Consider the following 24,123-nt stretch of genomic DNA (forward strand, 5'->3'; position numbering starts at 1 on the left):
GCCCTCACGCATGGAGCCGCGGATAAGGATTGGGCGACAGGGTGTTTCTTTTCAGCCGGCAGGACGAAGCTTTTCGCTGAGCTTCGCTCAGTAGTTATAGTCACGTCGTGTCACAGCGCCTAAATCTCACACGATTCTCACGGTCTGGTGTTGAGTTTTCGACACAGCGCGCATCGAACAGCGGACTCTTCCCCGCCATGCCCATCATCCGGGGGTTTTGTGGGGTGGCTTGGCAGCGCTAGAGTCGGCCGGACTCACATAGGCCGCCCCGCTCGCCAGGCATCGCGCACTCTGGTGCTCTTTGGAAATCCCGCTGTCCACTACTGGGATAAAGCTGACGAGAGCCCAGATGGTGCATCGGATAAATGGAGCACTGGCCTCCTGCAATTCGCCAGTGCCGTCCAACGCCCACGGCGCGAGCGGAACAATGGAAGCTGCTGGTTCTTGCATGGCAGCGTCAAGCACCCTGCACCATGGATAGCGACAGCACCTGGTCTGAGGCTACTTGCGACGGTCTCTGAACCCGGGCTACCGTTAACAAGCGACATCTGGGCACGGCATTTGCATTGACTTTTGGACTACCCGCACGTGGCCCACGGCGATACCGCAGGCAGTTTGTAATCGTTGCGCTGCCCCGGCGAATGACCTACGAATCCAAACACCTGGATGGCGCACACGATGTCATGCCCAGAAACGCCAAACAGCGCACCAAGCCGATCGCCCATGTGGATGTCGCGTGGCCGTCCGCCAGATGGGATCCAAAAGATCAGCGAGCGTTGACTGAGCCCCTTGCCTGCTTCCACCCATCTCAACGTTCCGCAGCTCCTAATTGCGTGATGCGCGATCATTTAGTTGCGTTGCTGCGGCACAGGTCGAATGCATGCCAAAATACGCCCACCTGCGACAGGGCTCCTAGCTTGTTGTAAGCAGCCGTCAGCATCGGGAACGTGCTCTCTCGTCTCCTCGTAAACATGGTAGAAGAGAGATTGGCCAACCATGCCGCAATGAAACATGGTATCAATACTGCGTACTGTCATCTCAACACATGCAACATGCCTTCTGGCAGTATACGAAAGGTAAGTTCCAACACACAGTGATTGCTTTTTTCATCTTCAATTACGCGAGAGCATCTAGAATCAGGGTCTTGTTATCGCTTGATATTTATATGTCTGCATTATCAAACGCGGACATCGGCTATGCGCGTCTAGCAAACTATCGAAACGCATCGTCTAAGCGCAGACGTTCAATCTTGCTACCGATGGGTCGTGGTCGCTGACTTGCGCATCATACTCCGGCCATGTATTAACATGAATGTGCTCAAAGTCTGCCCTGCTCTTCTTGGCCAAGGATGGCGAGACGAACATGTGGTCCAATTCCTGAGCGTTCATGTCGAAGAGGTAGGTATAGCGCTCGAGCTCGTCCTCGCGGACTACCTCGTCTAGATCCTTGAGCCCTGAGATCTTGGTGTACTCTTCGAGGGGTTGTACAAAGGCAAACTCGTTAAAGTCCCCTGCAGTCACGACACGGGCGTTCTTGTCCTTGGAAAGGATGTCCTGCAATTCAACGTCAGCCGTGCTCTCATCTACACTCCAACTTCATAGTTTTAGGGGTAAGAAAGGGCATTCCCTTCGTGCGAGCGTGGCGTTCTTGGTACCACCGAGGGACGAAGGTACGAGAAGCGTGCTGCAGCCACCCCTCTCCGCTCCGCCTTGCCGCATAGAGCCGTAACCGACATATCAACGTACCTTGACGAAATTTGCGGTGAGACGCGCCTGTTCGAGACGATCATCTAGAATCATATCGTTAACGACTGTTGCACGAATTTGATCAGATTGATGAACTCACCTACGCCACCATTGACTGGTGGTCGGGCATCTCCATGTAAGCTGCTCGACCCTCCCTTTGAGCCAAAGTGCACATTGACCGTGAAGAAGACGTTCGGCTTCTTCGCACCGGCCTTTCCGATAACCTCCCACTGTGCAGCCAACGGCTTTCGGCTCGCGGTCCAGGCGTCATTTGCCGGTTCGATACGTCCAGGGTTGTACTTCAATGTCGGGCCAGCAAGCACCTCGTTGGCATCGAGCGGACCGCCCGGGTTGGGCTTGTAGAGGCGAATCAGGTTCGGCTTGTACAGATAGGCGACGCGGATGTTACCACCTGGCTGGCCACCGTCTTGATCGTCAACAGGCACAATATCGGTGAATGTGTAGTTTGGGCCACCGGCTGCTGAGATGGCAGCTGTAAGTGTGCTGAGGGTAAGGTTTGCGGATACGACTAGACATGTCAGACGATTCTGTTCAATGCGTGCGACGCGGGAGAGGAGTGCGGCTCGTACGCGCCCCGTCGCCGGGTACAACATTCGGTGAAGGAAAACGGAAACGCTGTGAAAGATTTCTGTAGCACTTACCTGCGTCGTTGGTGGGACCATTGTCGTCCTGTACCTCCTGAATGAAGAGAATATCCGGGCTCTTCATGTAGTTCACGATGTGATTGGCAAGGTCAGGGTGGTGGTCAGATGTAGGCGCAAGGTTCTCGACATTGTAGTCGCCAAAGGTAATGCCATCGCACTTGCCGCTCGATACAAGCTTGGTCGCCGGAGGAAGAGCAGGCGTCTGGCTCTTAGTGACCTTGATAGCGGTAGTTGGGAGGATGCGGTAGAAGCCGAAAGCGTAGCTGACAATACCTGTGATCTCCTCAACTGAATCGCCCATCTTGGTGCCAGTGGGGTTCTTGGTTCCGTCGAGAGGAGTTCCGATAACGATGGCCTCTGGGTTGGCGTCTTTGTCGGTCAAGGTCAATCCACCACGGTCATTGCGACCAGAAACCTTCCAGTCTCCAGCTACCCAGGTGTCGCCGTACTGATTGGGCTTGGTGAGTGCAGTAGGCTTCTTGACAGTGACCAATTCACCCGTCAAGCTCTCCCAGAAATCGAGACCGTACTTCTTGGGCTGCAGTTCCGGGTTGGCAACGCTGATCTGCGAGACGTTGTTCGGCACTGCGAAAACATCTCCGCCATCCAGACTGCTGTATTTCTCGTTCGGAGGGTCGCGTGTGTCCTTGCCTATGACCAGCGGCTTCACAGCAGCACCAGAGCTGAGTCGCCCCTGCAACACTGGTGTTGAAAGCTGAGTCAGGTAGATGTAGTCCTTGTTCGAGCGGTACTCGACCACCTTTCCTCCCACAACAACAGTATCTCCAACCGTCAAGTTCGCACCAAACGTGCGACCAAAAACGTATACAGACTCGGATGTCCGCTCGTCGCGGTCAGGCTGCGTCGATCGCAACCAAAGACCATCGGGTCCCTTCGCCGTAACAACACCCGTAACGTTCGAAACCGTCTGATCTCTGTACGGCGAGAGAAATTTGTTCCCATTAATCTCCGCAATCGTCAGCGCAGTAGAAACCGCCACCGAAGCCGAAAGGGCAAGAAGTCGCGTCAAAGGCGCCATAACGAAGAGTAAAAACGAAGGTATGAACCGGAATAGCGTTTTCCAGTATTGAGGCTCGGGCCCTATCTTCTTATAATCCGCATTGCTACCATGCTACCATGCTACCAAGTCAAAAAGCGCGTTCCAAGAACCCGGTCCCGCTGCTGTCTATCAATGACGATCGCGCTACACTCCACTTGACCTGTTCCTGACAGTTATCGCCGCTGGCCGTCCGACCCATCCGTTACTAAACACCTCCCCACCTCACGTTCGACTAACTCATCTTCGCGACTTGCCTATCACAGCCAGGAAGCAACATGCCACCGGCCATGCGCGAGCGCCGATAGCCCTTGGCAATACCACTGATTCTCTTGACTTCTTGTGCATGTTTTCGACGCGTGCAGCGACGCGCGTGGTTTGGTTGGTCGGAGTGCAGCGCTGGACCCTGGTTTGGCGCGGGCCGAGGCTGTAGCTTCTTTGGGAAGGTGGGACGGTGATTGGTCCGAAAGCGCGTGGTTGGGGAGATTGGAGCGGCGACATCCGCTGGGCGTGGCGGAGGGCTGTCAATCAGGTGGGAGAGATAAGACACGTGTGGGGATGGCGCGATGGATGTCTTTATGCGTGGTATAGGAGAAGCAGCTTGGGAGGTGTGGCGGTGGAGTACACAGGAGAGGCGGGTGCACGATGGATCGTGGACCTTGGATGAAGAGAGGATGGGAGCGAATGGGAGGAATGCACGTGGGCTGGGCACTGATCTGGACGGCCTGCGGACGGGAACGTATGTACGGCTTGTGAGTATATAAACCGGTTCGACGCGGTTGTTACGTTATGTGAAGATACGCTACTTCTACTGCGTCTTTCACAGCTCATACACGAGATAGACGGAAAACGGTGATCACTCTGGAGCTTACATGAACATGAAAGCCTGCGAAGAAGGCAACTCAACGTCAATGTAGACTCTAGGATGTTCAGTGTTTTCCTTGAATAAGGTGTATAGATCTCAACAACGGCGTACACACGTATAGGAACGGGGGAAGAGACGCAACACACGCAAAACCACAGTTATGCAGCATCAAGACCGCTGTTGAAAGCAAAGCAGCTTTCCGAGCTTGATTGCGGTAATAATGATACCGATGCTCGCCGTCTTCTTACGACCTTACAATGCGCAATACCACGACCTCACTGCCTGCGTCATATCTAACCCTGCCCAAAATAATAGCACCGCCCAGTTCCCAAAGTGTTCTGTCTACGCTTCATTGTCAGTATCTTCAAATCTTCTCCACTCTTTCTTCCAGAAGACATACTCATCGCGCTTGTAAATCACAAGTTGCCATTGGTTCGATTGTCGCTCATCCCTCTTCCTGCATGCCTCTGCAAGCGCTGCTTGCATCTGGGGGCTCGGAGTAGGACACGTCGGTCGCGCTGTGTTGCCTGTTGAATTGATTAGTAGGGTGACGTACTGGAGAAGACTTGTGAAACATAGACACACCTATTTCGACATTGGCATCGCGACTCTCGACTTGCGCGGAGTGGGCGTTTCCGTCACGCTCACTCCTGTTGGGTCGTTTGGTCGGGTTTGTTTCGCAATCGCTTGTAGCAGCCAGTTCCCGGCTTGCCCGACGCTTCTTGCCAGTATTTGCGAGCGAAGACCCCGGTGAGAGCGTCGCTTCCGGCCTGATAGGCGTTGGTCTTGAAGCCACAGGGCGGATTATGGTGTGAGGAGCGGGAGTGAGGTCGGCGGGCCTTGAAGCTACAGGCGGCGGTTCGAGGGCCATCATGACGATGGGATGTGTCAAATGGCCTATGTCTGTGGCTCTGTGGTGACTTCTACCTCGTAAAGACTGACTACTCAGTGGCTTGCGTGAACTAGATGAGGGCTTTGATTGGCTCTTTCCCGGCATTCTCCATTTACCTGGTAGCACGGAGTTAGTATGCTGGTTTGAAGGGCTGGATTGCATATCGCTTACCTGAACTGAGCAATGTCAAATTCTCTTGGAACTTTACACGCAGCCGACTCGGATCCTTGGGCGGGGATGTCTCAACCGGTGGTGGCGACGACGCTGGCTCTGCTGGAAGACAGATGTGATAAGGCGGTGGTGAGTCTGGTGGAGCGACTGCATGAGGCATCGAAGACTTTGACGAAGTTTCCGTGGACCGTTCCAACACGTTATCGTATTGCAACTGCATATGTCCTCGTTCTATATCATTGATCGCTTCCACGGCCCGAATGAGCTCACCATCATCATCTGTGTGGGTCGAATAAGCGACCAGGCGACGACATAGATCCAAGACAGGTCTCTTCGTAGTCTTATCGCCTTCTGTAAGCTCCAAGATGAGCTTTTGCGTTGCATGTTGAATGGCTTCTAGCAGGAGATCAAGCAACGACCGTGAAGCCTGGCTTTCTCTGTAGTCTGCTTCCATGGCAGCGAGACGCCTGATCTCCGGTGAGCCACAGTGTTTGATTTCAAAGTATTCCCTTCGAATCCTGATCGCCTCGCGGGAAAAGTGCTCGCCTTCCAGGTATTCCTCAAGCAGAAAAGGATGCTTCACCAAGCTCTTTAGGTGAACTCCCGACATCGACCAGGAGCTGGGTACAACGAGCGGCTCAGAATCGAAAATCTTCGTTTTGGCGGTGCGAGCGATGTTATGTCGCAGGTCTAGACAACGCTTCACATCGCGAAGCTCTTGTGCGGCTATCTCCTGCTGCATCTCCTGCTGCATATTGGCATGGTATTCCGCGGTGACGGCATCAATCGCGTTCCAGGATGCTGGTTTGAAGAAAGGAGGACTGGGCGGAGGCTCTGCAGTAGCTTGAAGTTCTAAGTGCTCCGCTTCTGTTGAACCGCTGACATTTGCGCAATGAACTGTGGTCTGCTGTGCGGCCAGTTCACCGGCGAGCGATAAAGGAAGATCCATCGCGTATAGATCCGCGTTCGAGTCATCGATGTCAGAAGAAGGCATATCAACATCATTGTTCATATCGAGAATGTGGATCGTGCTGATATGAGTATTGATACGCCTTGGGGGAAACATCTGGAGTCGATACTGTGTTCGAAAGGCGAGTGAGGAAGACTAATGATCTTATCAGGTCAGTAAACAGCGTATCGCAGCGGGCGCTCACTTACCACTACAACAGTGTTGAAAAGATATCAATGTAAGAGTAAACAAATCGATGTACCGAAGGTGAAAGAGCTTGTCGATCCAAGCTCCTGCTTAGGTTACGATGAAGCAATCACGATGCGCGCGTGGAATGAAGTGCCTCGTCTGCTATGTTGCAGGCGCGGTGGTAGACTACGATAAGACGCCTTCACATCCTACATTAGTCCATGTCGCAGAACTCACAAGTACATCCGCACCAGGAGTGGCTAGTATTCGTGTCGAACTTGTAAGCTGCTGCATACACACTATTATCTCTGAGCAAATAATTGGTATACAAGACAGTGCATACCTAGGTATTTCTACTCACACCTTTTTGTAAAATGCGACACAAATTCCAGTCACCCCTAGTGCCCTCGTGATGGTAAATGAATCTGATCACTCCTCCCAACATCGCGAAATCTTGGTAGATAGCCGCACTTCCATGCAGGTGCCCAGGTGGGCAGTTGCGGGTGTACATGCGACAGCTAGACACGAACAAAAGCTCTCGCAACTTTTGCAGTATACAGACTATTCCGTGTTGATGAATAGGCAGTTTCGAAGAAGATGTATACTCCTACCCTAATTTATCCGTTGTAGAATGAGACACAATTGGAAATCATGACCACCTCTAGTGACACTACGCCCTAAGGGGTTTAGCGTCCTCGCCTTCCAGATGTTCCACACACGCACAAGCCACAACATTGGAAGCTGCCAAGGAAATCACTTCAGCAATCCACGACATTGGAACGGTAGAATAGAAAGCAAAAGGCTATAAATTATAAGAAGCTAAGAATACACGCCCAGGCATCCGCCTCCCCGTACAAGCGAGACAGCTTGCAACAGGAGAGTGAAACGGAGGGTATATGCCCAAGTCGCTAGAAGAAGAAGAAAGTGGATATCAAAATCGACATGACAACATCAAACGGTACCCATCCGAAAGTCCATCCCAGGAAAACCGAGTCCAAAGTCCTACCTGTCCGGTCCCAGATCCTGTTTTCCGTTGCCAGACCAAGACATACAACTCCGCTACCCATACCTCATAGACCCGTAAACCTACAAAAGCTAGAACTAGTAAGAGATGTTTAGAAGGCAACACCAACGGCCCCTGGACTCATGACCATCGCACTTGCCCTACCATTAACGCCAACGTCCTTAGCACTAATCTCCATGCCCTTGAGCAGATCAAAGTTCGGACTCATAGGCGGCTTCACGTTCATGACACCGCTCTTCCTTGTTGTCGCGCTCAAGAGAACAGCCTCAGCCGCAATCTCCTTCTCCTTTACAAGCGTCAAAGGAGCAGGTACGCGGCGGAGCTTGCGGGGCGGCGAGCAAGTAGCGACGGTGGAGGCGAGAGAGTGGGTTGTTGGCGTAGGCGAGGTGGAGCGGGTGGAGGAGTAGGATGTAGTAGAGAAGAGGGTTACAGTGGCTGTGCCGTTGCTTTCTTGGCTCTCTTGGCTCTCTTGTCGGGTGTGTAGGGTGCGGGAGCCGGATGTTGAGGGGCGAGAGGTTGAGGTAGGGAGGGCGGGGTAGGGCGAGCATTGGTAGAAGGAATCTGCTGTCTTTGGGGTCGTGGGACGCGAGGAAGAGGCTAGGGTGGAGGTGGAGCGCTTGAGCCAGGCTCCTAGGCGGGCGATGGGTGTGGTGGGTGTAGCGGGTGGAGGCGGCGTGATGGGATTCGAGGTCAAGGGGCCGGTGTGAGCAAAGGATGGCGGGGAGAGTGTAAGGCCCATCGTTGCTCGTCGGGGCGCGGAAGCTTCTGGGGTGGTGGCGAGGGGCTTGAAGCCCAGAGGAGCTGAGAATGCAGAGCCGATATCTGAGAGAGTCTCAGAGCGGACATGCATACGCATGGACGGCGCAATGTAAGGTACGTGGTGAGACGGAGAGGGTGGAGGACGGTTGATGAGTGCGGGTGAGTGGGCGTGCGAGCGGTAGGCGCTGGCACGGCGCTCCTCGATTATGGTGTTCAGTTCGCGGATGGCATCATCAACGTCGGTTTTTGTACGGCGAAGACTGCCAGGGCGAGAAGATGGTGCAGTATTGGCACGGTTGCGCGACGGCGATGGGAGACGTGAAAGCACACGAGCAGGTGACAAAGTGCCGGATGTGCGCGATCGCTGGATGGTGGGCTTCTCGAGCATCTGGTCAACGGCAATCGGCGAGTTCTCTGGCAAGTATGCAAGGGTGGGCGTGGCCATAGTACCCATGGTAGTTCCCGAGAGCCTCCTCTCATGGGTGGCGGTGCTCTTCTGGCTCTGGACACTGCTCCTTCGCGACTGCCCGCCAACTGGTTTACGTTGGATGACGAATGATGAGGCAGAAGGGTTTGAAGATACTGAGCTCGTACGTGAGTCTCTTACGCGGACATGGGCTTCAGCAGGACGCTCCAGGTGTGATGGTAGGCTAGCCCATGCATCCTCACCGTCGAAGTCAGGCAGTGGAGACAGATGGCCGCAACCGTCAGGAAGGTAGATGGATAGCTCAAGCGGACGGAAGCTACGACGACGACGAGTAGGCACGGAAGCATCGTCGAGCATGGAAGGTAGATCGTCAAGACCATCGAAGTGCCGAAAGTTAGTTGGGCGGCTGATGCTAGGCCTTGAATGGGAACGCCTTGGTCGCGCAAGGGTCGAGATGCTTGCACGAGACGAAGCACGTGTAGCGTACTCGCGACTGTTGGAAACCCATTGCGAGACGTGACGGCTAACCGACTGGCTTGTTGATGGGCGTTGAAGTGTTGGCTCCGCGCAAGGTTGGGGTACGGGACGCGGTTGCTCGTAGCATATGCGCATATCAGTCTCCCCTATGCATCCAGACGTTAGCGTTATGTTGGATCGATCGGGATTGCCTTATGCGGCTCCAACATATTGGATGTCTGTTGGAGCATCGCCCGGGTATAGTCGTGCATCAAGCAGATTAAGGAGAGCGTAAGCGAGTGGCATGGTGCATCTCAACAAGAACGTTGGAGTTGGGAACCAACGGACAGCAGACTGCTATGATCGAGGCAGGAATCTGTAGAGACGACCGCAGAAAAGAGAGCGCAAAGTGAAGAGATAGTTGTGAGGATGGAGAGTGGAAGAAGGAATCGAACTTACCAGCGGCCCTGAGCGCATTTCTCCCATCGTCCACAAAATCCTCTTTTGATGCACAGCATCCAAACTTGATGGCCAGCCATGGGGACCTGGGTTCCTTCTCTTGCATATTCCCGTAATTCATCTTCTTTTCACGCTGTAGACCAGTACAGCTAATAACCCATCATCAAAATGATCAAAAGCAGTCGAACAAGAAGCGTGACAGAGAGCGTGGTGCCTGAAGCAGGCAAAAGCAAAGACTAACAGATACTAGAAGAGAGTAGTAGAAGAAGGTTGGAGGAAAGAGTAAGGATGAGAGAGGAAAGGCTGACTGCGCGAACCATTCGGATAAAGTCGCAGCCTGTCGACGAATGTGTTGTCCTGCAACGGATGGTTCGCTTCTAGAATGCGCAAATCCTGGAGGTCTGGCCGTCAGGAACAGCGAACCACTCGCACTTCACAGGACGACAGTGGCTCGCATGTTATAGATGAGGCCTGTCCCTGACCATTCTGTACGCGCCCAATGGCAGCGCATCCCTACCATGGAGGTTGTCAACTTCACCAGCTAGCTCGTGTGGAGGCTTGCGCGCATTGAGGCGAAATGGTAGGGTGCCGGGTGTGATTGGCTAGGAAAATAGAGTAAGCGCTCGAGGCAGAGCGGAGACTCGCAGTAACGTGGACCAGTGACGAGGCAATAGCGCTTGCGGCTTGAAACTGCCAGAGGCCTTGTCGGCATGTGGCGCGCTGGGTCGCTTTTCGTTGGCAGATCTGGCATCAGGGCTGTTACTTCATATCGCCATGTTCGAGCATGCGCACAGCTGTCGCGTCCTTGGGCAGATCACCGCGACATGGCGGGGATGCCTTGGAACACTGGCTTTTATCTGCGACGTTTGAAACATGCGCATCGCAACGAGCGTCATTGTTTGAGACGCGCACAAATGGATTTCCGATATATGAGGGTAGTGTTGAGTTGATGGGTCCATGATGCCTGGGTCTGGTGGAAGGTGCAAATCACGCGTGCGCCTGCCCCATCGGTTGCTGAGGCTCTCGCCAAGTTCGCTCCCGCACCGGCATGTATGCCAGGATGTGCGACAGCGAATCAGTCATCTACTCACGATTTCTGGTATAAACCTTCATGTTAGCGGGTAGTTTGCAATTGGTGAGATGCACAATTCTTGAAACAAGCACGTAAGAAATCAACAGTCAACTCATCCAATCATAGACAAGAAATGGACTTTAGAGGCGGCAGTGAAGATAGTCTATCCATCTTCACCGGTGCCAGCGCATTGAGAGTCTTGGAGGCCTTATGAAAAAAGCTCGTCTCGTCCTGATTTGTACCCATTCCACAGAAGCGGAAGGGCAAATCTCCACCTATATCCCGTTTGGGGTGAAGGTTTTTATCGGGCTTGGTTCATTGGCCGCATGATTTAGATGACAGCGGAAACGAATGCACAATGCACAACGGACCGTACTTTGCACTTCTTAGGCAGATGTATAGTAGATGAATTTCGCCGTAGTTATGCTAAGCGAACAAGGATATCGCTGACATTCTAACGCCGCAGGAAAAAGATATCGCAAGGTGTAATATGTGGCATAAGCTTGGGTATAAAACAGATCAATGGCCCAAAGTCTGACAATGAGTGCCTCCTTGAGATCGGGATCGGGATCGGGATCGCGTCATCAGTCGGCATTCCAAGCGTTGCGCTCTTCTCTGAAACTGCCGTAGGACGGACTGGGATGATCCTCGGCCTCTTCACTGGTCTTCTGGTTGCTGACATCGCGCGTTTCCCAGTGATTGGCTTCGCTAACAATGTGCGGCTTGATGTCGTGTTTCCGCTGTTCCTCTTCGCTTTGGTTCTCGGTAAACGCATAGTTCAGGTTGTGCTCAGCTTCTGGATTCTGCGGCTCAGGCTCATCGGGGTTGAAGCCTTCCCGAACCTCTTCTTCCTCGCCTGGCTCGTATGTTTTACTACAGATATGGTTAGTCTCCTATTTGGACTCGAGTATGGAGGGGAGACCTACACAAAGTGCTTGGAAGGAACCTCGTTCCATCCTGGACCACCTTCCTTACGCGCTCTGACGCGGTCGACTTCTTCTGCCTGATGATCTTCGACAACGAGATCCACGAGCTGGCTCTTGTCCGATTTCGCTGAGCTGGACGAAGAAGACTTCTGACGGAGAAGGTTGCCAAAGGGCGCACGCGACTTGGAATGTGAGGACTTTGAGCGGGATGACTCTCCAGTGCTCGATTGGTCGCGTTGTTTACCCTTGTCTACAGATTCTTGTAGATCCTGAATTTGGCTCTTCCTCCTGCGCTTGTTCTCCTTGGTGGGTTGCAGTAGGTTTCGGTTGGTCGATGCGGTCAGGATGTTGGGATCGGCGTACATACGGTCTTCACGAGATGGACGGTGGGCTTCGATGACGGGGTACTACAGCTAGGTCAGACAAGACACGATTGCAGATAGATGTATACTTACGTTCCAGTCTCCGAACTCCAGCGTACGTGCGTTATCATATAAGCGCTCTTCCTCGGCGTCCAGATTGGGCTCTTCGACCACGTCGGGTGTACCGTACTTGGCACCTTCGCCTTTGAGAGCCTTGTGCGGCCCTGGGCTCATGGCTCTAGCGCGGCTCGATGTGACCTTGTTAAGGAGTGGTTCATGCTCCGATGCTTGTCCAGGCTTGGGGATCCAGTACTTGCCCTTGCCTCCTCGCTCGTATCTCATGCCTTCGGCCATGCGTGCAGCACGCGATGATGACTCCTCGTGTGCCAGCACGTTGTCGCGCGCATCGAAGTAGCGATATTCGTAGTGATTGCCGGCAAATGTTTCCTTGGTGTCTTGGATGAGATCCAGGGGACCGAAGGCGTCGCGCAGGGCATATTTGACGGGCAAGCGGGCGGCCGATATGGTATCGTCGGCGTAGTCGTGCCAAGAGAAGGCATACCAATGAGCCAGCGCAAATAGTGGCATCTCGAAACAGATGAGAGCATCCTGTACCGCAGCGGCAAGATTGTCAGGGCTGTAGCCCGGCACGTCGTCTGGAATGGCGCCCAGGAAAACGAGAATGGATAAGAAGAAGCCTTGCCAGTATGAGGCGAAGATGATACCCTTGATGCACAGGAACTTGGGCATAGGCCGGAAGGGCTTGAGATCGGTAGACATGCACACCCAGAACATGGCAAGGGCGTACAGACTGATGGTGATGCTGACGTTGTAGATCATGCCACTCCAGAAGTAGCCGGACGTCAAGCCTATGTATCCTTCCTTGTATGTGCCGGTAGCCTTCATGATGATGGTGGCCACGGACAGTAGCGGTTTGACCCATGTGTATTGCAGAATGCCGCGCTTGATGGCGAGGAAGGTATGCGGGTCGGATATGTCGATCTTGGAGCAGACGAGGTTGAGAGGCCATGGGTGGGAGACGGGTGCGCGACCGGTCATGAGGATGATGAGGGCACGTTCGCCGCCGATGAAGTTGATGAGCAGCTGGAGGAAGGTGTAGATGGTGAAGGCCTCATAGACATCTCTGAAGGGCTCTACATAGGACGCGGCTATGGTCGACACCAAACTCGCCCATGATGCGCCTGCGTAAATGGGGACCCTTGATAACGTGAGCGATGGCACACGACAGCTGGAGAGAGGGCTCACATGAGGAGAATGCGGACGACATATCGCTGTAGCACCGGCTTGCGGTAGTTCTTCCTATGAATTGTTCAACACATGTCTATCGGTAGGTGGAGGTGTTCCTCACGTCTGTAACCAGACAGCACTACAGCTACGTCAGTTCGGGTCATGCAAGATGGAAGCTCTACTGCCTACACAAAAGTGACCAGACTCGCGACCAGAGCGCACACGCCGGCCACGATGATAATCGCACGTGCAAACCGGGCGCCGGTGCCGCCAGACGAGAAGTCGGCGGCCGTGAGGTCGGGTGGGAGGGTGCCTAAAGCCATGGTGAGGCGTGGGCCAGCGAGGGAACAGGAATGAGCTGAAGTCGCAGTCCTCGGTCGGTCGTTGCTAGAGGGACAGGCGGTGGTATTAGCGATGTAGCGCAGCCATGGTGTGTGCTGTCGACTTGCGCCGGGCGTCGAGCGGGTGGTCTTGTGCACGTTTGCCCTCCACGGTGTGGTAGGTTTGCGGAGAGGCAGCACAGGCCCAAGCTCGCTTCCCTGCAACACGCCCATGACGCGCATCCTGCCAGCTGCCGGGCGCGCCTCGAACCTCAATCGGCCCTGGCCCAGTAGCGCCGTCGTCCCTAGAACATGCTCCGACATTTCCACGCCACTGTCGCCCTACCCGTCTCGAGGTATCAAGACCACGCGTGAACGCGCCATAGCGACCCGGGCGCTCCTTCCTCACTGCTCGTCCACAACAATGCGCGACTTCCCCCTCGAGCCATGAAGACACTCACCCTCCTACACACAACGCGCTGCAGTCATGGCGGGAAGAATCGTCGCGGAGCCTCTGGACCCGCGCGACGGCTTCAACTGGGTCTTCCTGGTTGAGCTGCTCATCTGCGGCATCCTGACTATCTTCTTCCTCTTCTACTTCAACCGACTCTTCGCCACGCTCGTCTCCTACGGCATACGCGCCTACACCTGGCGCACCTTCGACGCCTACATCGACATCACCTCGCTGCAGATCTCCTTACTGGGCGGTCGCATCTTCTTCAAGGACATACGGTACCATGGCCACAACGAGACCATACTGGTGCATGGCGGATACATCACCTGGAACTACTGGCTGCGCCGGGTCAAGGATGCAGGTGTATACACCGACGGCGATCCTGCCTCCGAGGCCGATAGCGAGCGCACACCAAGCACTCCGAGGAGCCGTTCTGGAAGTCGAAGCGGGAATCTAGACAAGGCCGAAAAGGGAGGCAAGCAGACGCGGAAGGAGCTACCATGTCGCTTCTCTATCAAGATCTCCGGAATCGAAGCCTTCATGTACAACCGGAGCCCCGCATACGACGGTATCATCGACGCAGTTGAGAAGAAGGCAAAGGCCGCTGCACAGGATGCAAAATCGCCGGAAGGGTCAGTGGCGGGCTATGAAAAGACCGAGAAGGAAGAGCACCACCACAACATCAAGCTAAGGAAGCCACACAATACCGACAACGACAAGAATGTCAAACGAGCCGACACAGGTAGATCGACCTCGTCAAGCCCCAAGAAAGCCGACATTCCCGCCTTCCTTCGGCTCCTTCCCGTCCATGTCGACATTGTCAAGGGCGCCATCGTGGTGGGGAACGAGCATACGCTGGCCGTCATAACCGCGCAGTTTGAGAAAGCTACCGGTACCCTTGATGCGTCCACCTGTGGGCCACTGGACGTGTACCAGCAGCTGTTCAACTTCCAAGTCACCCATCCCGTCGTGCATATGAAGCCCAACCCCGACTACAAGATTGGACAACTCGAGTCCGCTGTGCAGTATAAACAGGAAGCAGCAGGGGGCGTTCCGGAGGACTCCATCATCGAAAAGGAAGCAAGGCATAGGCGACATTGGCGATGGCTGAAGAGGATTCCTACCTGGGCTGGACTTTTCTCCCGCGACTCGGATTCTATCCACACGCACACCCGGTCAGGCACTGCTAACAACCCGCCTTTGAACTCACAATGGCACTTCCCTGGTCGCGAGCGCTGGAAGGGTCTGGCAAGGTACCTGGACGATACTACCAACGATGGTCACGGCGAATGGGACGGCATCGAATATGCTAAGACATCATTGATCGCCGACTGCCCTTGTGTCAACGTCTCCTTCTATTGGGATGTCCCTGGCCCGGTTCAGAGCGATATCGATCAAAGCACACAAATCGATCCTGCTCGCCCCTACGACATCAACGGAAGCATACCCCCTGATTATGGCATGGACATACAGATATTTGGTGGCACTATCAACTACGGACCCTGGGCGGATCGCCATCGCGGAATCTTCCAGAATATGTTCTTTCCTGGCTCGCGGGTTGACGCTGTTCCCGCAACGCCTTTGAAGGCCGGTGAGCTCCGTGTTCAAACCGTGTTCAAACTTTACCTCTGTATCGAGAAAGATACGGTACTACGCATACCAATCCGCGAGCCTTCCAAGGACTGGAAGTGGAAAGGGAAAGCCCACACACTAGCCACACACGACAAGTCTGGCGCTGATAAGAACAAGGGCAAGGCCAAGTCTCGCATCAGGAGAGGGAAGCGTCGGGATGCTGGTGGTGCACAGAACGTCCGTCCGTTTGCGTGGATCGATGTCAAGATAGCCGAGCAATCCACTGTCAATTATGTCATGGACATGTACGCCTCGAAGCAAGGATACCAGAGCAAGGTCGATGTCGATATCGCAAGCACAGAGATCTCATCCAGCGTCAATCATGGTCTTCTGTGGCGTTCCGGTCCCATCGCTCTTGACTGTGACCTCTCAAATCCTCTTGGGTGGAACACTTTGCGAAAATGGTTGTTCAACATCAAGTGTCAAGACCTGGAACTGTTCCTGCTGAGAGATCATATGTTCCTTATCATGGACCTCGTAGCTGATTGGGGCTCTGGACCGCCACCCGATTACTTTCTTTTTGTACCTTTCCAGTACTTACTCAACGTCGACTTTTCCAACTTCAAGTTGTACCTCAACACAAACGACGCTAACATAATAAACAACCCATCTGATCTAGAAGACAACAACTTCGTCATCCTGTCGGGCCAAAACTTACAGGGAGAAGTGTTCATACCTCTAGACAAGTTCCGGCCACTTGAAAGTGTGATCAAGTTCGATGTCAAGGGCCAGAATTTGGGTCTCGAGGTTCTGATGCCGCAGAAGAACACATTGCGCACTTTTCTACAGTCGCCGAAGGTGGCTCACTTAGGCGGACTTACTTTGACCGGTAGTCATACCTTGATGAACGAAACATCAACGATGCACACCGACAGGCTCTTCATGGACATTCAAGGTCATAAACTCAGTCTCGAACTGTACGGTTGGCTCATACATCATTTTATGAAGATCAAAGACAACTATTTCGGCGACGACATGCATTTCAAGACACTGGAAGAATTCCAGGGGCTACCAAGTGCAAGCCTAGTTGCAGATGGAGCCCAGCCGGACGCCCAACCAGCCAAGCTTTCTAACGACCTGGACGTAATCCTTTGTATTTCCGCCGATGAATCATGTGCACTACTACCAGCCAATCTGTATGCAGCGGGGCGTGGCATTCGAGCCGACCTTCCATTCGTTTCAGCAGACCTCAGATTTACCAACTACTACATGGATCTGATGGTCAACTTCAGTCCCATCAGCGTCTCTCTTGGGGGGTTGGTACCAGACACCGAGATACCCAACGAATTCACAAGTGGTCCTACGGAGCTCTTTGTTGACTCTACTGTCATTTTTGGACATCGACTTTTTGGTCTCCCTCCAATTGAGCCGACCTATGTGTGTAGCTGGGACTTTGATGTAGGCAGGATATCGGGAGATTGCACATCCGAGTTTATTGAAACTGCGGCAGGAGCAGCACGCTCATTTGCTTTCACTCTCGACGACGATGAAAACACTCTGCCTCTCACTGAAGTCCCGGTGATTCACGATGCGACGTACCTCAGACTGAGGACCGATGAGGTGAGTATCTGTGCACACATCGCACAAGAAGCACTGCTGTTCAAAACGAGCCCCATCAGTCTCGACTTCAATGACCTTGCTGGAAGTACGTTCTCGCAGCGACTCAGTGTCTCAATGCCAGACTTTACGATCACAGCTGTCCCATCCAAGTCCGTGGCGCATCACAGGGCGCGACCCAAGGAAAAAGAAGCGGTCACGACGCAGGCTTATCTTCAAACTGCCTTGTCGCTAAATCTGCTGACGCGGAAGTTGGACTTCTCGGAGGAGCGCGCGCAACAGCAGGCTCACATACGAATGCACGACAAGCGGACGAATCGAACTCGGTTTCTGCTTACTGACGAACGCGGTTCTTCCTCGTATCAAGACGATGCCAATCGTCAGTATGTGCGCACACCAGCAATGCAATATCCTGATGTGCCTCATCCTATCTTCCTCTTCCAACCACCTCATCATACCAGCTCTTTCACGTCATCCAAACAATCCTCAAATGCTTCATCGTCCAAGGCAGCACGGCTGCGTGCGACTAGCAAGCGCTCATCATCCTCAAAGTCGATCGCCAGCAGCATCCGATCCGCGGTCAGACACAAGACAGCCAACAAGACTGCGGCTAGCAGTGAAAGTCGAACCCTGCTCAGTGGATCACCAAACCCAGCAGGGGCCAGGTATCGATCTTACTCACCTTTCAAGGAGGATGAAAATGCCAAACCAGGCTGGGTGCCATCTTCCGTTGCATACTCCAGCAGCCTGGCTGTACCTCACTTTACCTTCGATCGGGTCGAGCCGGATTTGTCGAATGTTCCGACCTTCCCTGCCATACCTCCCATCAATTATGCTCGGGATGCGGATGACGTTGTCTTCAATGATGTGTCGACAAAGCATTTGGATGAGAGCTTCACACATAGCAGCATACTCATTAGCGCGGAGCCAGGCATACGCGTCTTTTGTACACCAGAGTTCGTTACATGTGTATCGAGTCTGATCGAACTACTCCAGCCGAAACGTCCTGAGGATATGTTGGACGAGTTTCAGGTAGATGTGATGACCAAAATTCTCGAGAATCGCAACCGACTAGAGGGGAAGGGCAGTTCTGTGGAGTTCAATGTCCGCATCCCTTTCACACACGTTCGTTTCCAACACACATTCCAATCACACTCCATGAATGAGACCGGGCAGGACCAGTACGATCTCATTCTCAACAAGTTGACTTTGGCGGCAAGGATCAAGAAGTTTCCGGGAGAGCGAGCTGGCGAGAACTCTCTTTCATTGCATTCCACTCTCGGTTCGCTTGGCCTGTCAGTGACCGAACGCGACGTTCATGGCGACGGTGGAGCAGTTGCTGTACAGGCTGAAATCAGGGATGTTTTACTGTGGATGATGCAAAGCAAGGAAACATCGGTAAATATTTCTTTTCGGTCTTTGGAGAACGCCGTTGCAAGCAAAAAGGTTGAGTACTTGGCCGCACTCATCCATCGTACAACGCTGTTATCGGAGAAACTGGTGACAAGATTTACTGAGGTCGAGCAAAGACAGCAAGGTCGACTGCGCTATCTGGCCTGGTACCTCACAAGCGTACAAGACCAACATCCGGATCCTGCTTTCCTCACCAAGGCGTCGTACGCCCTGCGAGCTGCTAGGGACCATCTGCGCAGTCATGACTCATGGAAGATCATCTCCCGTTTTCGATACACCTGGCAATGTCTTCCGCAATCGGAAAAGGATGCTATCCTCGGTGACTGCTCGCAGTCTGATGTGGCATGTCCCGAGGATGCGGAGCAGAAGATCATCGCGATGTGGGATCAGTGGCGCACGTGGGATTTGGCGCATGTGAAGAAGAGTCTCGCAATGAGATCACTCTTTGGCCATCTTGAGGATCCACTTCCGACTCCCGATTCTGCCCCCGTACATGTCGACATCAGGTCCGCTGAGATCAAATTCATCATTGACCCCGGGCCAAGACAAAGCGAGGTGTCGTTAGGTTTATTAACCCTGAACGTCGTCTTGCTACCTCCGACGGAACCTGCTGGGCTTATGTTGGTAGACGCCAGCATCCCGAAGAAATCCACCATCGTCCAAATCAGCTCCGGAGAGATGTCTCTACATGTTCAGTGGGAAATTTGTGAATTGGCAGAGTCCTTACTTGAATTGTTCCAAAAGGAAAATCTGAGGGCAGCCGAGAAGACAAAGCCCATTGGTCCGCCATCAGGGCACAATTCGAAGCCGACGTTCGACCATGATCTCCAAGTAGTATTTGCGACCGACAAAGTTCAAATCACGCTAGACACTATCAACCTTCGAAGCATCAACACGGGCAGCAGCATGCGATTCTCGTTCCTTGACGCCGACAGCAGAGCATCGGGACAAGGAGAGATTATATCAGCTCATCTCGATGTGGATGACGCTGTTGGCGAACTGTCTTCCCACTCCCGGCTTTTGGCCAAAACGCAATTCGAACGACCGAGCATCTACTTCGCCATGGTAGAATCTGGAGATGAGAGCAAACTGACCAACGAAATTAAGGTGGCAGCTGCAAGCCGCAGGATCGTTGTGAAGGTGCAAGAGGATGTTCTGGGTCTCATCGAAGTAGCCGATAACGTACTAAAAGACGAGGTTGCGTACTTCCTTCGACAATCCACAATCATACAACAAGTCGGGAGCAAGACCTCGGACAATGACGAGCCTCGCAAGCCTGCCACCGAGTTGCCCAACATTTCGCTTGCGCTGTTTATGGACGCATACCAGATTGAGCTTGCTGTGCTCCAGCCACTCGGCTGGTCGATAACAGGATCTTCTGGGCGTATAGCCGTCATCCCTACCCTTGGCAAACATGTCACTTTGCGAGTCGATTACGATCTCGAAGCCAATTTCCATCGACTCTACAGCACCTCAAAAGACGGCTCTCATGTCATCAGCTCGCTTGAGCTGCCTCCTCTCAATGGAAGAGTATCTATAACGCAAACTGAGAATGAGACGAAAGTATTGGCGTCTGGTATCGTCGAGATGGTACACGTCCAGGCTTCAGAAATACAGTCCTTCATTGCGACTGTCAACAAGCCAGAGATGTCGCACATGTTTCACGCGGTTCAGGACGATGTTGGGGTGCTGAAGACACACATTGAGGAGCTGTTCCCGGCCTCGGTAGAATCACCAGTAGTCAAAGCTCCGACCTCGTCCCGGGATATTTTGTTCAGTGTGCAAATGACCTTGCATGGCATGCACATTTCAGCTAGCGCTCCTGGTCAACACCCAGACTCACCAACAGCCAATCTTGCATTCCGACTGTCCACAGTGCAGTTAAGGGCTACGAATATTGACCTGGATCAGAGCATCCTGTTATATCCAGAAGCTGTGGTTCGAATTCATGAAGTCACTATTGACATGAATCTGAAAGACGCGACTTCCTTCCGTCAATGCGGTAATCTTACGTTCGGCGCGGTTTTCCAGGCCACTACAGAGAAAGACTCTGAACCTGCCCGCAGGGTCTACCGCCTGCGAAGCTCAGGGCTGGAGGTCAATGTTTTCGCGGACACAGCGTCAGCGGTCGTGGATGTGATGAATCATCTTCAAGACAAGATTAAGGACCTGGACCTCTCCAAGGAGAAGAAGTATTTGCGTCGCCTCCGACATACAAAGAGCAGAATCTCTCATCGACGCGACCGTAGCGTCAAGCGCGATGCGCAACAAGACTCTGACAGCATCAGTTCTGGAGCTCTCTTCACATCAACTTACTCCTTGGAACTACTGGACCTACAGGTTAGCTGGATTGTCGGAAACTCTGTAGCTCCCTTCCCAAGGAATGAGGTCCACGATCTTGTGCTTTCTTTTGGAAAGATTGATCTTTCAACGCAGAAAGATGATGCCGCACGCTTGATGATCGAAGAGATGCGGTTGCAGATGGTACCAGTATCGGCAAACAAAAAGGTGCGATCGCTCAACTCGGCGTTGTTACCGAAGATGGTGTTCAACGTAGCATATGCATCTACCAAAGACACGCGCAAGCTGGCATTCTTTGCTGCTGGTAAATCGCTTGACCTCCAGCTCGATTCGCATTTTGTCTTGCCAGGTAATGTGATTGAACGGTCCATCGCCCTCGCTGGTAAGAAGTTCCGGAAAGCTTCTGCAAACTGGAGTATGACCCCGACAACTACCGGTGCGCAGCGGAAGAATCCTTTTGGGAACAAACGCCTTGCATCTCTAACCGCCGACATCAACTTTGCCGGAGCTGTTGTACACATTCACGGGAGCGATGCAGCGCCGGTTCAAGGTGCCTCCGGGCGAGCTCAGCAAAAGGGACGCTATAGCCAGTTTGTTGGTGACGAGTCGAAGAGCAGTCTGGCCTTACGCGCGCCGGGCGTGGCTGTACGCGTCGAATATATGGACGACGGAAGTGATCCTTCTCTCAACGCCGAGCTCCGTGTTGATGGATCGACCAATACGTTATTACCGACTGTCGTACCCATCATTATTGACATATCGGATAGCATCAAGGCCGTAGTCCGCGAAAAAGACGAGGACGCGGACGAATCACCTCAACAGCCCCAAGATCAGTCTAAGCCGACGGCGAAGCTACTTGAAGAAGATAACATCATCACCGCGGACCCAACAACCATCTTGGGCAGAACCAGACTGAACCTGGGACTTCGAATATGCAAGCAGGAGTTCAGTCTCAGCTGTCAACCCATCGCTCGTGTCACGGCAATCGCCAAGGTTGAGGACATTTACATTACCGTCAATAGTGTGAAATCTCAGGAGCACGGTCACTTCTTCGCTGCGTCAGCTACGTTCGAGAAGCTTGTAACAACTGTGCAGCATGTCTACTCCCGGGAGTCGACGTTTAGCTTGGACGTGGAATCGATCGTATTATCATTGATGAACAGCAAGCATCTCAGTGGTACTAGTGGCATATCAGCTATTCTCAAAATTAACCCGACGGCTTTGCAAATCAATGCTCGTCAACTGCAGGACTTCCTGTTGTTCCGAGAGATCTGGGTGCCACCGGAAATCCGCCGAGCTTCCAAGCCCACGTCACCTAGCGCCAACTCAGAGCCACAAGAGTACCTTATCCAACGCTATCAGCAAGTTGCTGCCGCCACTGCATTCCCTTGGAACGCCAATGTAGCCATCGCAGATGTGAAGGTCGACCTAGATCTGGGCCAATCTATCGGAAAGTCATGGCTTCACATTCACAACCTGTGGGCGTCGTCCAAGAAGACCACCACATCCGAACAGAACCTTTGTGTCGGAGTGGAAAAAATTGGCATAGAGAGTACAGGCCGCACTAGTGGCTTCATTGAGCTGCATGAGATCAAAGTACGTACGTCGATTGGATGGCCATTACAAGAGGCGGACACTCGTCAGACACCACTCATCCAAGCATCAGTAGCTTTCCGTCAGCTACGCGTCCGGACTGGGTTCGACTTCCAAGCTTTCGTCATGGCGGATATTGCGGAGTTCGGCTTCCTGATGTACAACGTTCGCCCAGAGGGTGAAGATGTACAAGATCGGTTGGTGGCTATACTCGATGGTGGCAAAGTACACGTCTTTTGTCATGCTACGAGTGCCGCACAGGGTCTTGCGCTATGGCAAGCGATTGAACGGCTGATTCAAGAGAACCAACAAGCATACAAGCAGTCTCTCAGGGATATCGAAAAGTTCCTTCGTCGCAAATCATCAGTGCCGGAACCCTTTGAACGATCAGGATCAAACAGCCAGATCATCGCGAAGCCCGACGAAGACAATTTCAAAGCTCCAATCTCACTACATACCGATGTTGTGGTCACGTTGCGGTCAATCAGGTTTGGGGTCTTCCCATCAACCTTCATAGACAATCAGGTCTTAATGCTCGAAGCTGGTGACATGCAAGCGCGCTTTGCCGTCGCACTGGAAAAGAAGACCAAGATTCACTCCAGTCTTGGGATGACGTTGGGCCAACTTTCTGTCGCACTGGCTTCGGTACCCACACCAAAGAAGAGCAAACCCGTGACCGAACTCACCGTTGAAGACGTGTCCGCGAGTGTCAGCTCTGCCCGCGGCGGCACCATCCTACGCGTACCCAAAGTCATCGCTACAATGCACACTTGGCAAATACCCAAGGGAACACACATCGACTACCTCTTCCGCAGTTCCCTAGAGGGCAAGGTAGATGTCGGCTGGAACTACTCGCGCATCTCCTACATCCGTACTATGTGGTCAAACCACTCCCGCACCCTCGCCTCCCGCCTCGGCAAACCCCTCCCTGAGTCCAACATCAAAATCAGCACATCTCAAACGCTGCAAGACGACCCCAACGCGCCCGCATCTGATTCTCCCTCCACTGCTTCAGACAAAACAACCGCCATGCCTTCGAACCGGCCCCGCGCCCCCTCCGTGTCACCAGACGGCCAAGAAAAGATCACAGCGGTGGTGAATGTGCCACAGTCACGCTACGAGTATACGCCGCTCGAGCCGCCGTTAATCGAGACACCACAGTTGCGGGATATGGGTGAAGCGACGCCGCCGTTGGAGTGGATTGGGTTGCATCGGGATCGCTTGCCGAACGTCACGCATCAGATTGTCATCGTTACGCTGTTGGAGGTTGCGAGGGAGGTGGAGGAGGCTTATGAGAGGATTCTGGGGAGCAGTTGAATGCAAGACTAGGAGTGAAAAGAGGGAACATGAGAGGCGGATGTGAATAGTGTTGGGATGTATATATGTTAGATGTGCTTTTGTCGGAGTTAGAGACCTGGGCTTGGTGCATTGGGTATTTGGCGTTTCGTAAAAGCGTGTTCTGCTGTATAAGTATTCGGCATGATTTTAATATGTAAGATGATCTTGTCATTTGGTGTCCTTCCGGCTGTTGCACGTAGCATGTTTAGCTCTCCCGCCTCCGCGAAAGCCTTCGCGAAGAGGCAATCG

General features: G+C 53.2%; 5 protein-coding genes across 5 annotated transcripts; 1 reads left to right on the forward strand and 4 right to left on the reverse strand.

Annotated features, from left to right (window-relative positions):
* Positions 1–1,229: 1,229 nt before the first annotated feature.
* On the reverse strand, positions 1,230–3,449 carry J4E92_006096 (uncharacterized protein; the record flags this gene model as incomplete). The annotated part of the gene is made up of 4 exons (XM_051497470.1): positions 1,230–1,553; positions 1,746–1,789; positions 1,846–2,274; positions 2,408–3,449. The coding sequence occupies 4 exons, from the start codon at positions 3,447–3,449 to the stop codon at positions 1,230–1,232; spliced, it is 1,839 nt and encodes a 612-aa protein (XP_051352117.1).
* A 1,905-nt stretch (positions 3,450–5,354) lies between these two features.
* Positions 5,355–6,149, reverse strand: J4E92_006097 (uncharacterized protein; the record flags this gene model as incomplete). The annotated part of the gene is made up of 1 exon (XM_051497471.1): positions 5,355–6,149. One exon carries the CDS (start codon positions 6,147–6,149, stop codon positions 5,355–5,357), a length of 795 nt encoding a protein of 264 aa, XP_051352118.1.
* A 1,499-nt stretch (positions 6,150–7,648) lies between these two features.
* J4E92_006098 (uncharacterized protein) lies at positions 7,649–9,764 on the reverse strand (the record flags this gene model as incomplete). Its single annotated transcript, XM_051497472.1, has 2 exons — positions 7,649–9,366; positions 9,659–9,764. The coding sequence occupies 2 exons, from the start codon at positions 9,762–9,764 to the stop codon at positions 7,649–7,651; spliced, it is 1,824 nt and encodes a 607-aa protein (XP_051352119.1).
* Positions 9,765–11,314: 1,550 nt separating this feature from the next.
* On the reverse strand, positions 11,315–13,589 carry J4E92_006099 (uncharacterized protein; the record flags this gene model as incomplete). Its single annotated transcript, XM_051497473.1, has 6 exons — positions 11,315–11,603; positions 11,657–12,063; positions 12,112–13,237; positions 13,285–13,338; positions 13,388–13,405; positions 13,456–13,589. 6 exons carry the CDS (start codon positions 13,587–13,589, stop codon positions 11,315–11,317), a joined length of 2,028 nt encoding a protein of 675 aa, XP_051352120.1.
* Positions 13,590–14,073: 484 nt separating this feature from the next.
* Positions 14,074–23,853, forward strand: J4E92_006100 (uncharacterized protein; the record flags this gene model as incomplete). Its single annotated transcript, XM_051497474.1, has 1 exon — positions 14,074–23,853. One exon carries the CDS (start codon positions 14,074–14,076, stop codon positions 23,851–23,853), a length of 9,780 nt encoding a protein of 3,259 aa, XP_051352121.1.
* Positions 23,854–24,123: the final 270 nt, after the last annotated feature.

The sequence above is a fragment of the Alternaria infectoria genome, assembly GCF_024043175.1.
Source record: "Alternaria infectoria strain BMP 0036 chromosome Unknown scaffold_9, whole genome shotgun sequence".
NCBI lineage: Eukaryota > Fungi > Ascomycota > Dothideomycetes > Pleosporales > Pleosporaceae > Alternaria > Alternaria infectoria.